The sequence below is a fragment of the Nilaparvata lugens genome, chromosome X (genome assembly GCF_014356525.2).
Source record: "Nilaparvata lugens isolate BPH chromosome X, ASM1435652v1, whole genome shotgun sequence".
Lineage (NCBI taxonomy): Eukaryota > Metazoa > Arthropoda > Insecta > Hemiptera > Delphacidae > Nilaparvata > Nilaparvata lugens.
In genome coordinates this window covers 102,310,318-102,323,796 of record NC_052518.1, presented here as the reverse complement: position 1 = coordinate 102,323,796, position 13,479 = coordinate 102,310,318, and the positions used below count along the sequence as shown (strand labels likewise).

The 13,479-nt window shown below is 33.9% G+C and overlaps 1 protein-coding gene across 2 annotated transcripts; it reads right to left on the bottom strand.

The window, feature by feature from the left end:
* Positions 1-3,738: 3,738 nt before the first annotated feature.
* LOC120354880 lies at positions 3,739-12,711 on the bottom strand. 2 transcript variants are annotated; one of them, XM_039442870.1, is made up of 3 exons: positions 12,520-12,711; positions 10,745-10,919; positions 3,739-7,249 (listed from the first exon to the last, which is right to left on the bottom strand). In XM_039442870.1, exons 1-3 carry the CDS (start codon positions 12,683-12,685, stop codon positions 7,150-7,152), a joined length of 441 nt encoding a protein of 146 aa, XP_039298804.1. In that variant the 5' UTR covers positions 12,686-12,711; the 3' UTR covers positions 3,739-7,149. The 2 variants fall into 2 exon arrangements, with proteins under 2 accessions (XP_039298804.1, XP_039298805.1); XM_039442871.1 differs by having other exon boundaries at positions 3,739-7,246.
* Between the last annotated feature and the right edge of the window lie 768 nt (positions 12,712-13,479).

The window sequence follows — 13,479 nt, the reverse complement described above, 5'->3', positions numbered from 1 at the left end:
TGATTGATATTTTTCTTTTACTTGAGTAGTTTATCTAATTTCTTTTCTTAAATTTTATTATTCTAGTTCCTAGATAAGTTTACCTTCCTCACCACGATTCTTCCTTTACATCCTCTTCTTACTTCCCAACTTCCCTATGCATGCAAAAAATTTGTTTTCTCTTCCTCTTAAAAAATGTGTTTATTTTGTTTCTTTGTAATGTACGATTCTATAATTTACTATGTATACTTATATAGGCACCTACTGAAAAACCTTCGGGTTTAGTGGGACCTCCAATGTAAATATTTTGTTCAATAAAACTTGATTGATTGTGATGTGGGATTAAACACACTCAGTCCCAGAACCGTGAAAACAAGCACCAATTCTCTCAATATCCGTACCATAGAATTACTCCAGCAAAGGAACGGTCTAATTTCACACTCTCAAGATTTAAAGGCACAGATTTTCTCACTGGAAGACGAGATCAAATCACAAAATACACAAATTAACTCTATGACTCTAAAATTCGACAATGATAATCTAAGTCTATTGCAACAAATAAAAGCCATGTCCACAACAATCGAAACTTTAGAGGCTGACAACAGGGCATCACGTGATGAAAATCTCCTGCTTAGTGATATTGTCAAAAATATTAACAATATAAAATATCATAATAAGAATTTGAAACATCAGGGTATAGTTAAAAAAAAAAAACAAAGAAATCGTGTAAAAATGGTTGTGCGGGTGAGCCATTAGCTACTATTAAACGTATAAATATATTTAGCGACAATTCGATCTGTCCACAAGCTACTAGTCTGGCTTCCTGATGGTTGTTCCTAGCTCCTGAGTTGGGAGCATTGCTTCCCGAGATCTGTCCACAAGCTTTTAGTCTGGCTTCCTGATGGTTGTTCCTAGCTCCTGAGTTGGGAGCATTGCTTCTCAAACAATTCACCACCATATTCGTAGTTCTTTACTTTGGTATTATGATTTTTTTTTTAATCTGCCAAACATAGTTTTATTGACAAGAAATTCTAGCTACTGCATTATATAAAATTGGAAATAAGTTCGATGACTTGATAATATCAGTTAACATTTATTACTACAATACAAAGATATGTTACTTTTGATCTATTAAAATAAATAGGATGACGCAAAAAGAAGGCACTTATTAAATGCGGTAACTAAGTTCTAAGAGAAACATGTAGGTAACAACGATCAGGGAAAACAATGTAGTTGTCTGTTTCTTGATAAGTGATAACAGACTATTAAATATTTTGAAGAAATTATAGTTTAAATTTCTTTATAATCCTTGTAAAAGTTTCTTGATATTCTTATAAAAGATCTTTCCATTTGAAAACGAAAACATTTGAAGGAAATGAATATAATCATACCACAAACTAATGCATCGCCCAATTACTATCTTCTGAATATTCTATCCCTGCTTGTTCCATAGGAGTTTCTGTAATACTTGTCATAGACACTGGGACTATGTGACCGTGATTGGTACCTTGAACGTGATTTGTCCATAGACCATATGAGCGAGTAGGTGGGCAAAAGACTAGAGGTGTGACTGTGACGTCATAACTTGTGTGATTTCCCAAGCAATGCCAGCTGCGTTCTATATCGCCACTAGTTTCATACGAGTCTCTGCGCATTAAACGCGATGATTGCGTCAAGCATTTTTCGTTATTGTTATTATCACTGTTGTACTTGTTATGGACTCTGGGACGAGAGCGAGATCGGTACCTTGAACGTGACTTGTAGGTGGGCGAAGGACTAGACGTGTGACTAGAACGTCTCAACTTATGTGATTTCTCAAGCCTTCTTTCTACAGAGCGGGAACGGGATCGGGACCGGGAAAGGGATCGGAACCGGGAACGGGATCGAGACCGGGAATGCTTGAGCAAACGATTTCTTGACGTTGAACGTGATCGGAACTTGTATTGAGGCGAATGAGATCTTAATGACCTTGACCGGGTTCCGGACCGGGATCGTGTTCGGTTGTGCTTATTTGATCTATTATGCTTGAGCAAACGATTTAATGGTATTTATAATAAACGAGGAAGACCGTAGTAGATTCAAGCGTAACAAAATAACTTTTTAATCTTACATTCTAAAATATATTTTTTGGTGCCAACTAAACATAAGTTTTTATTAAAGATCTTGATAGTTTTTCACTTTTATTACCATACAGCTTATAGCTCTGTGGATTTTGAACCAGGAAATTATTGTAGCTACATAACCTGAATTTACTGATGGTTTGTGAACAAATACCAAATTTCCTGTAAAACTCAGCCTTCCTGATATTATAAACGATGACATTCTATTACCAACTTAACGCTAAACTAGTTTAACTTAAACTGGATTAGTAAATGCACTGAGAAAACCGATTCAAGTTTAAACTTTCAGATTAACTTGAACTCGATTAACTTAATCGAGTTTAGCAATTTATACTGTGCAAACGGCCCTAACAATATAAAATATCATAATAAGAATTTGAAACATCAGGGTATAGTTAAAGAAAAAACAAAGAAATCGTGTAAAAATTCGGTGAAAAATGGTTGTGCGGGTGAGCCATTAGCTACTATTAAACGTATAAATATATTTAGCGACAGTCACGGGCGAAATATACCACTTATAATAAATGAAAAGGCATCAGAGTGTAAGGTATTCGGAGTGTAAAGCCGGAGGCTGTTCTGGACAGTTGTAACGAACAGTGCAAATCGTTTTCGAAAAACGATACAGTGGTAATAATCAGCGGATCAAATGATGTATCATGCAAATATGCAATGAGGTGAAGCGGGCAGTCAGCACTATAAAAAGAACTGTCAGCGGACTCCATAATGCTAATGTGATAATTACATTATTATAACAATTATTGTTGCCAATCTCCCTCTTAGATATGATCTAATAGAAGGCTCGTGTGTGAATACTGAAATAAAAAAGACTAATGAACTCATTAATAAATTAGCATGCCTTTTCAGTAATGTAAAAGTTGTCGATTTGAGTACAGTAGGTAGGGGTTTCCACACTAAACATGGTCAGCATCTCAATGCTAGAGGTAAAAATTTTGTGAGTAATGAAATTTTCAGATTGAGTGAAATGTTTAATTCTAAAAACTGTGTGTCTGAGATTATTGAGTTGGGCTGTGGGCATTTTGATAATAAGGGTAATTTTTTAGGATTCTAGATTTAGGGAATACGAGTAGTCATACTATATATTATGATATAGACCCACAAATTGGAGTTACAAATCATTTTCAAAGATCGAAAAATTTTAGGATTTTGAATGTTAGTGAAGTAGATAATGAATGGCCCGACAGATTGTTGCAATATTTCAGGTTTGAATACATCTGGAGTGATTAATAGGCCTATTAAACGTTTACTTAAAGAGAAATCTAGTAATTTTAAAATCATGCAAATGAATGCACAGTCAATTAGAAACAAACTTTTTAAAGTAGAGGCGGCGTGTGAAGAGGAAGATCCACTTGTTTCAAGTATCAGTGAGCATTGGTTGAGTAAGCATGAGGCCAATATTCATATGCCTTCTGGATATGTTTTGGGTAGCATCTATTGTCATGAGCAATTCAGAGATGGAGGGGCTGGTATCTTTGTCAAGAAAAACCTCAAATTTAAAATATTAAATATCAATCACCTATGTGAAGAAAAAATCTATGAGGCAGTTGCGATCTATTTTGTTTCTGTTAATGTTACTGTTGTCTATATAGGTCACCTACTGGAAGTGTTGTTGAGTTCATGAAATCACTTGAAAATGTTCTTAATACTGTATATAATAACTCAAAGCCTAACACAAAAATATTCTTATGTGGAGATTTGAACATTGATTTTAATCATGTTAATAATTGTAGCAGCTCTCGGAATGTACTAAACTTACTTAAATCATTTGATAAATTCACAAATAAATGGAGGCTACAAGAGGTAAATCTTGTTTAGACTATATACTCACTAATCATCGCTCAGAATCTAGTGTAAGGGTCGAGGATTTTATAATTTCTGATCACAAAGTTGTTATTTTTGAAACAGAGATAGAACCTGTATATAATAATGACTATTCCACCTACAAACGAATCTTTCGAGCTTGTAATTTTATAAAATTTCAAAGGCATTTGAGTTTTATTGAATGGACAACCGTTATATTGGGCCAAAACCCTGACCAGGAATTTTGTGTTTTCCATGAAATATTGACGAAATATTTTGACTTGTGTTTTCCTCTCAAAAATAAAACAGGAAGCATGTTACAGAAAGAGAGACTGGTATACTGATTCCTTGAGAAACTTGAAGGAAATCACTATAGATTATTATTCGTTTTATAGAGAAACAGAATCAATGGAAGTATATATGATATATAAGAGGTTGAATGCTGAGTATTATAAGAGGATAAAGGAAGCTAAGCGATATGCAACTAATAGACGCATTGCATCCTCAAGCAATGTCACTAAGACAGCATGGCAGATTGTCAAAGAAGCATGTAATACAAGTTCGTTTAATGCACCTGATATTGATCCAGAAGTATTCAACAATTTCTTTTTAGATTCTGTGGAAGATATTGTATCTGCCACGAAATGTGATTTATCTTCCAGCCAGAATTATATTTCAAGAGCTGGTCGTGCTGAAGATGATTTCTTTTGGAATGAAGTTAATGAATCAGAAGTGATTGATGCAGTCAGGTCTCTGTCAAATTCTAAAAGTGTAGATGCATATGGGTTATCAAATTGTTTCATCAAAGACATCATACTTGCAATAGTTCATCCATTAACTCTCTTAATTAATATTTGCATAAGATTTATATGATTTAAGGTTTTTCCTGGTTGTTTAAAAATAAGCAGAGTCATCCCTGTTTTTAAAAAAGGGGATAGGAGTAATGCAGGAAACTACAGACCAATCAGTCTTATCCCTATATTGTCTAAAATATTTGAAATAATTCTTTTTAGGCAGTTGGTAAGATTCTTTGAAATAAATGAGCTGCTGTCTCCTATGCAATTCGGATTTACAGCTGGCAAGTCAACTTCAGATGCAGTTGAACATTTAGTAAGACTGGTGATGGATGCTTTTGAGAAAAAAGAATATGCAATGCTAGTAATGTGCGACTTAACCAAAGCATTTGACTGCATACAGCATGAATTACTGCTGATGAAACTTGAGCACTATGGAATTAAAGGTGAAGAACTGGCTCTTATTAAATCATACTTGGAAGACAGAAGACAAATAGTATGTGTTGGCGACAAGTCATCTCAAGAGGTTAGTGTCAGGTATGGTTTCCTCCAGGGATCTGTTCTTGGGCCATTTCTTTTCCTGATTTCAATAAATGATTTAGCATATGTCTTACCCCAAAGCCCTATACTATATGCGGATGACAAAACACTCATTGTACGGCACAAAGACTGCAATGTATTACATCAAATGGAAACAGTCATATTTAATGAAGTTAAGGAGTGGTTTGAAACTGATGGATTGAAACTTAATATTGGAAAGACCTCAAGAATGATATGCAGTCTGCGCTGTGTAGATGAGCCCCAAGCACCTGCAGTAAGACTGCTCTGCTCGGTTTCAACATAGACCCTGAAGTGTTCATGTAGACAATCTGTGTACAAGATCAACGTTTGTTCTTAGAAGACTTGGAGACCAGCTATCAACCCAGCATCCAATAATGGTGTATTTTGCTCTAGTTCAGAGTCATCTAGCTTATGGCATGCATTTGTAGGATCACACAGCACACGGCCCACAAGCATCTACTGCTGTACCAGAAGAGAGCAATTCCAACTATTTTTCATAAGAGTCAGCAAGAGACTTGTAGACCTCTGTTTATTAACTGTATTCAACTTGTATATACTATGCTCTGTTCTGTATATAAAAAAGAACATGTCGTATTATGTTCAACGGTAGCAGATACATAGTTTTAATACACGATCTAGTCAGATGTTGCATCTTCCAAGATGTAGAACAGACAAGTCCTATAAAACATGATGTGTGGGTGGTGTCAATTTATTCAACAAGCTTCCTGCTGGAGCCAAGAATGTTTTTAATAAAGCTTTAAAAATGATATTATTTAGTTATTTAGTAGAAAGGCCCCATTACTCTATAGAAGAATTTTTGAATTCCAACTGTGATATAACATTTTAGTTTATAGTACCTGCCCAAATTGATTTGAATTGATGTATTTTTATATTTATAAAATTTTTACTCTGTACTTGACAATTTCTGTTTGACAAGATCTTATACTCATGTATATGAATCTATGGATCAAATAAATGAATTATTATTATGTTTAATCTACCTATAACAATGGCCGATATTTGTAATGAATCAAATGGCAATAAATATATTTCTATTGGATTATGCTTATAAATTCATTTCTATTTCATTTTGTTGCTATATAAATATGGAATTCTTCTTTCACATGTAGCTTACCGCTTCTATTTCCATAGTTTAATATTTTCATAATAAAATTTAAAACTACATAATTATGAATTATGGTTCAATTCTATGTTCATCACAGAGACTTATAAGAGTGAAAAAGTAGAATTTCCTACTTTTTGGTCTATTCAACACTAATTGATATGAGAATCAAGCAAAAAATAAGTTTATAAGTAATTATAGTCTTATAATTAATGCTCAGTCATTATAGTTCAGTTACAATAAGGTATGGTGGCTATGGCCTTTCATTTGTAAAAGCTCAAGTTTCAAAATATTTTCCCACTCCAAGACATTGTAATTTATGATTTATTTGAAATAAATATTTTTTAATCAATTAAGTAATAAGATATATCTATTGAATTAGATATTAATTCATTTGTATTTTATTTACGGTATTTCTCAATATAATCAAAGCAATCAAAAATAATCATACATGATTCTAAATTTACAAGTGAAATACCATTTTAATGTGTTGTTATTCCTCACAACCGCAAAAATTAACGATATATTTTAGGTTGCTATTCAGTTCTCAAGTTAAAACTTGAAGTCATATTTTGAACATTGAGCATCAAAAATAATGAAATCAATAAGCAATCGAATGTAAACTTTATAAAAAAACTATTAAAAAACTTAGAGATAAAAACCTTTAGAAAAATAAATCTTAATTTGAGACAAAGACAGTTATTGATTACAAATTATCCATATTTGGGAAAAGTACTTTATGATTTGAGTGGAATTATAAATTAGATACTCTCATACCGCTACCACCAACAGCTCCCAGGTTGTCTTGATCCATAGACTCAGCTGGAGGGAGATCGTACTGATGGTTGGGTCTGCTGAAATAGAATTTATAACAATAATTATTGTCCAATGTAAAATTAAAATATTAATTTGATAATACGTGGTAATGTAGCCGATTATTTGACATGAATTTTAACAATCTGAGAGCATCCATTGTTTAAAAAATTAAAAGTGTCGACGACGGTGAAAATTCATGACAAGTAAAATTGGACTGAAAAATGTATGCCTCTTGGCAGTCAGTTACGAGGACGAGACCTGGAACTATCTACAGCAGGTAATCGGGCCCGGCTCTACCCCTCTGTTCCGAGACACCATTTTCCTGGTTCAGTGAGTTGCTAATATTATCAATTTTATTATATATTATTCATCTTTTTTTTGAAGGCAAATCCTGTAATTATTCTATTGTTTGTTTAAAAAGTTTTCTTAATATTATTTTATTTAAGTTTACAGTTTTTTCTCCGACTGCCAAGGCATACATTTTTCAGTCCAATTTTACTTGTCTTGAATTTTCACCGTCGTCGACACTTTTAATTTTTTAAACAATGGATGCTCTCTGATTGTAAAAATTCATGTCAAATAATCGTAGCCGATTACAAAGTGAACAGTTAAAAATTTTATACATAATAAAATTTAGGTCGTAGAGTAGCAAAAGGTAGACAGGAGTGAACTGAAATGTTTTTCTTCACCAATGAAGAAATTAAAAGTTCGTTGCAATGACGTAGGATAACACATGTGACGCCACAAATTTATGAGTAGGCTACTAAGTTCATTATCCACATCAATATACAGTAATAGACAACAGCCTTCAATACAGAGCGGCTATATCCACGCGACTAGAGTTGTGGCTTGGGAATGGACCTTTGGATTTCTGAAGTATAGCATGAAGGCTTGATCACTTTGGTATGATAAGATCTAGAGGTTCAATTCCTTAAGTAGGGGTTACATGAGTCAAGTTTCCTTGAATTCAGGTTTTCTTGACTTGAAGAAAACTTTTACAGAATGAACGACTTTTGCAAACTTCAAGTTTTCATAATCCCAAAAGTCTATACAGAATGGAAAATGGTTAATCTAAAAATATAATTCTTATTAATTTCAAAGTTTACGTCTTCATCTGCATTTAATTTTCTATTCAGTTGTTCTTATACAATCTACATCAACTGACAATTTCCATCTTATTTCCCATTTGTAGGTTAGATTGTACCTTCAAGTTGAATCCTAAAGTCAAACATATTCAACATCTCCTTGAATCAAGAGAACTGAAAATTCAACTTTTGAATAGGCAAAACTTGAAGAAGGGTTATAGTGTATTTAAGTTTCTATTTTTATAGTTTCCTTGAATTCATCTACTATTCCTCATCTACAGTCTACTATTCAAGGAAACTTGACTAATGTAGACTTTACTTTAGCGACGACTCTATGATTCTAGCTGCTCGACGGCCTTATTAAAGACTGTAGTCTATTACTGTATAGCCTATTATACAATACAGAGTATTGTGAAAAAATGTGCCCATAAGTCAGGGCGTGATTGCTCACATCAAAAGAAGAAAAAAAGTTCTAATTAACATAGGTCCGAATATGCTTGTGGTTACCAAGTTATACAGAGTGGAAGATTTCGTCTGAATCTCAGACGATCAGGGAATCTCGTTTGATGCTCAGGGAATTTAAACTAAGAATTAATAATTTTTTATAAAAAATTGTTTTTATAGTGTGGAAATATTTCAATGTTAACATGGAGTCGATCTAGATTTTTAGGTAATTGCTATTGTTGTATAATCTCTAATATGGTTTGTAATATTGACGTGGCCGATACAAACTATAAAGTGTTTGTCTGTGGCAATAAATTGATTTGATTTGAATCTCTGTTCCCCTGCTGAAACGAAGCCCTACGGGAATTTGTTAGCTGTTAATCAAGAAGTATAATTTAGCGTACTTTATGTGAAATGAACTGAGAAATTGAATAAAACTGTTTTCAGACCTTTAGCTACAGTAATTTTTAAGATATGTGATGATATACGCGAAACTTGGTCCCAAAAAACAGGTTCCTTCAAGGTTTGAAGCAGATTTACTATATTAAATGTACAATAAACACAAAATATTGTTTCACAGAACTTGTAGAAAATTTCATTTCGAAGAGAAAGGTGTAGAATAAGTCTATAATAGACAAACGCAACCTTGAAAAAATAATCCTTAATTAGGTACAAAACGCATGAAAAATAGACAGAATCTGTTAAGCTCTCTATTAATCAATTTATAATAATTTTTTTCAATGATTAAATGATACATTTTCATAATTGAGATTCAATATTTTGTTCATTAATTTGTTAAAAACCGATGTGGAAACGTTGCGGAGGTAGAGAAGGATATCACTATCTGCTTTGTCAAATGATAGACAAGGATAGAAACACCAATGTTAATCAAATACTGCAATTATAACTTGGACCTTACTATACAAAAACGATTTGTTAAAATGGGAAAATAAGGTTACAAACACACTGAAAGTGGAGCGGAGCGTGGCGTGGCGTTCTAGAGCGGAACGTGGCGTGGCGTAGTCAGAGCATTCATGATACACACAGGAAGAGTCTGAGTGTCAAGCGTCAAGGGCCTAGAAAATGGCGTTGTCCAAGTTTGCACGGACATTACTTTGTGAGAATAATTACTTTAAGTATTGGATATTAGCTAAGCCTGCTAGGACAGAGTGGGTTAATGAAATTAACTTAGATTGTCGACTATTTGGTGAATATCACCATCTGTTTAATGTGTTAAGAAAGCATGAGTCCCGATTTTTTGAGTACATGCGAATGTCAACTTTAACCCTTGATTATATATTGACGAGAGAAGCCTGCTAGGGCAGAGTGGGTTAATGAAATTAACTTAGATTGTCGACTATTTGGTGAATATCATCATCTGTTCCATGTGTTAGGAAAGCATGAGTCCCGATTTTTTGAGTACATGCGAATATCAACTTTAAACTTTGATTATATTTTGACGAGAGTGAAGCCTGATTTGGAAAAAAAACAAATCACCAATTAAAGGAATCCAATATCTGCCGAAGGAATATGAATGAAGTGGATTAGAATAGCCTTACTTTTGATTTCAAGTGCAATAGGTGAATTTCCTCTTTTGATTAATCAAATAATACACATTACAGGGGAATTTGGGCAAACATTGAATATACTAGTGTACTAGATGGTGGGAAAATGTAGTAGAACAAGTGCATTATGTACAAGAGTAGACCACTATAGTATGTACATTAGTAGGGCACTCGCACGTTGACGAATTGACACTCCGCTCGTAGACGCTCCAAAAAACAAACCAGCTAGTTCCAAAGTTTGACGCCACGCTCCGCTCCGCTCTGCGAGTAGACGCTTCCAGTGTGTTGCAGCTCATCACTTAACATGATATTGTTGACGACGCTCCTCAACGCCACGCTACGCTCCGCTTTCAGTATGGTTGTACCCTGATAGGACAAGTGTTTCAACATAGAAAAGCAATCTATTGATAAGAGTAAAAAATGGATTTTTATACGATACCTGTAGAAGATTTGTAATTCGGGCGAAGAGTAACTGAAATTTGTGGAAGTGATTGAAGAGTAGGGCGGGGGAGAATCGCTGTTGGGAGCCTCAGCCCGGTATGGAGAATGCCTCATCTTCAGTTGTTTCACTTTTTCCTCTGCTTTTTTAACTATACATTTCGCTTCCTCATCACCTAAAACCGATAACTCATATTATAATTCTTATTTTCTCGAACTAACGTACTTGGGAACACTTGGTAACCTTTGAATCCTTAAATCCACCAATTCAAATATAACAATAGCAATACTCCAATACTATTACAAATTTAGGGCCGGTTTCCGAGCTCGGGATCTATAAGTTCTGGACTAGAATAAGCTCTCGGGTCTAAATTGACTTTCTGAGTCACGATTTTATCTACTAAACTGCGGGGTCTATTGAGTTCTCGACTTATTTGAGTCCAGGACTTTAACGCAGTAAACATGAGGGAAATTAACAATATTTTGCTATTGTATTGTTGGCATTATAGCAAAATGGAAACAGATGATTGCAGCGGGATAATTCAAATAAGCATGCTCTCCAAACTATTTTGTAAAAATACGTTTCGATTTCTTTGTAGGCCTATTCAAATCAAAACCTAACCTTTTGAATAAGATGAATGATGAATGAATAAGCATTTCATTTTACGTTACGCTATTATTGATCATTGATCCTAACCAGTGATTTTGGAATAAAAATTTCATTAGGCTAAAACGTATTTGTTTTGGAAAAAAACTAATTTATTATTATTATTAATATGTTGAATATGACATTGAGTAATAACGTTCAGATTGGAATATAAATTCCAAGACAATCCTTGTATTATTTCTTGAACTTTTTTAGGTTATGTCAGAGTCATCGTAAAATAAGGTTATGGTAGTTTTTTACGCATAATTTTGATACAATTTTATTCAAAAATGAGCTTGCAAACTATAAATAATTATGAATTTAGATGGACTAATCCTAATAATTTAGGTATTCCATGACATCTATTTGGCTTTTTATCTACTCCAAAACAATAACTGAATTGTGTTTGCTCAGTTGAGTCTAGAATTTAAACCCTACCCCAGTCAAGGATTTAAAATCACGCTGTTTCAAGTTCTGGACTTAACGATTTTTGATAAATCCTCAACTCGGAAAGAGGCGAGAATCCAATTCAAGTCCTGGACTTATCCTTGTCTATCATTCAAAAAATCAGATAGCATTATTCTTTTCAAGTGCCAGATCGTTTTGTAACGATGTAGAAATATAATTAATTGAAATACTGTATATTTAATGTTAATTATAAAAATGTATTATTTAATAATTGAAAAATATATTTGATTATTTTAAACAAGAATTAAAAGTTTATATTACATCAGATATACCGGTATCAGATACATGGTGTTTAGATATTTGTTCAGATATTTAGTGGCATCCCGACACATATTCATATATAATGGGGGCCACATTTTGTTAGATCAGCAAATAATCAACCAATTGTATTAATACTTTGTAAATAATTGTAGCTTATATGCTTTTTGTAATTATGTCTATGATTTGAATAAACTCCTCTGGTCGTGTTGTACCCTCGACCAGAGAAATTATTATTATCATATCCTCTATAGATGGCAGTGACAAGGCAGAGAATCGACAACGCTGTTCTCCTATCTCTCTCCATGACCATTATAACGTGGACCTCTCTCCAGTCATAACCTATGGTTTGAATATTCTCTCAACATAACTGTCTCATAACTACTGTTTCCGGTGTCACCTACCTGCTTGCCGAATATTATGTAATCCATTCCTATCCATCCGTTCTGCATCAGGCAACCTGTCGGCAATCAGTTTTTGAGCAGTAAAGATGACTTCCATTTTCTTAGCCAAGTTCACATTGTCTTCTGACATCTTCGATAATCCTTTTTTCACCCGGATAGCTTTCATAGATTCATTTTCAACAATACGTTCGGCGACTGTAATGAAAAAATCAACCAAATGAGAAATCTAAAACTGGTAAGTAATAGGAAATTATGTTAATTTATCTAAAAAATATAAGTCTAACAAGAGGGCAAAACTGAGGTGCCTGTATCTAGAAAGAAATTGAGTTTTTCACAAGCCAAAGAAGACTTATGAATGTTTCCCATTTCTGTGCAGTAGCTACACTCGTTTTCACATCCGGTCGGGCACCTTTTGAAGATCCACAGTAGAGCCATACTGTGTCCCAGCTTGAAGAAAGTCGAGTGTCATCAAACACAACTATAGTATGAATATTTCCTAGATATAAAATTAGACTAGAAAGCTTAGAAATAAACATAAATGATATACTTCGAAGTTAAGTGATAGAGTGGATATTATCATAGAGAAACAATAGCGTAAGTAGATATCCCATGGTATAGGGCGTTTATGTCGCAACTTTTACTGTCGATTTTTACTGTTTTGACCGGGTAAGAGTGTATGAACGGCACAATATGAGAGACTACCAGCGTCATAAAGCTTCACAGGAAAGAACTACGTGGACTATCAGCTTGAGATAACAGTTAAAGTTGCGACATAAACGCCCTATACCATGGGATATCTACTTATGCTATTGTTTTTCTATATTACTGTCCAAGCTTTGCCACGTCAACAAATGAAAGAGTCATTCTATTCTAGACCCTATTAAGACACGTTCTATCCTTTATTTTAAACGAAAAGACACAGCTATAAAGCCATGTCCACACTGAAAAAATGTTCGGCAA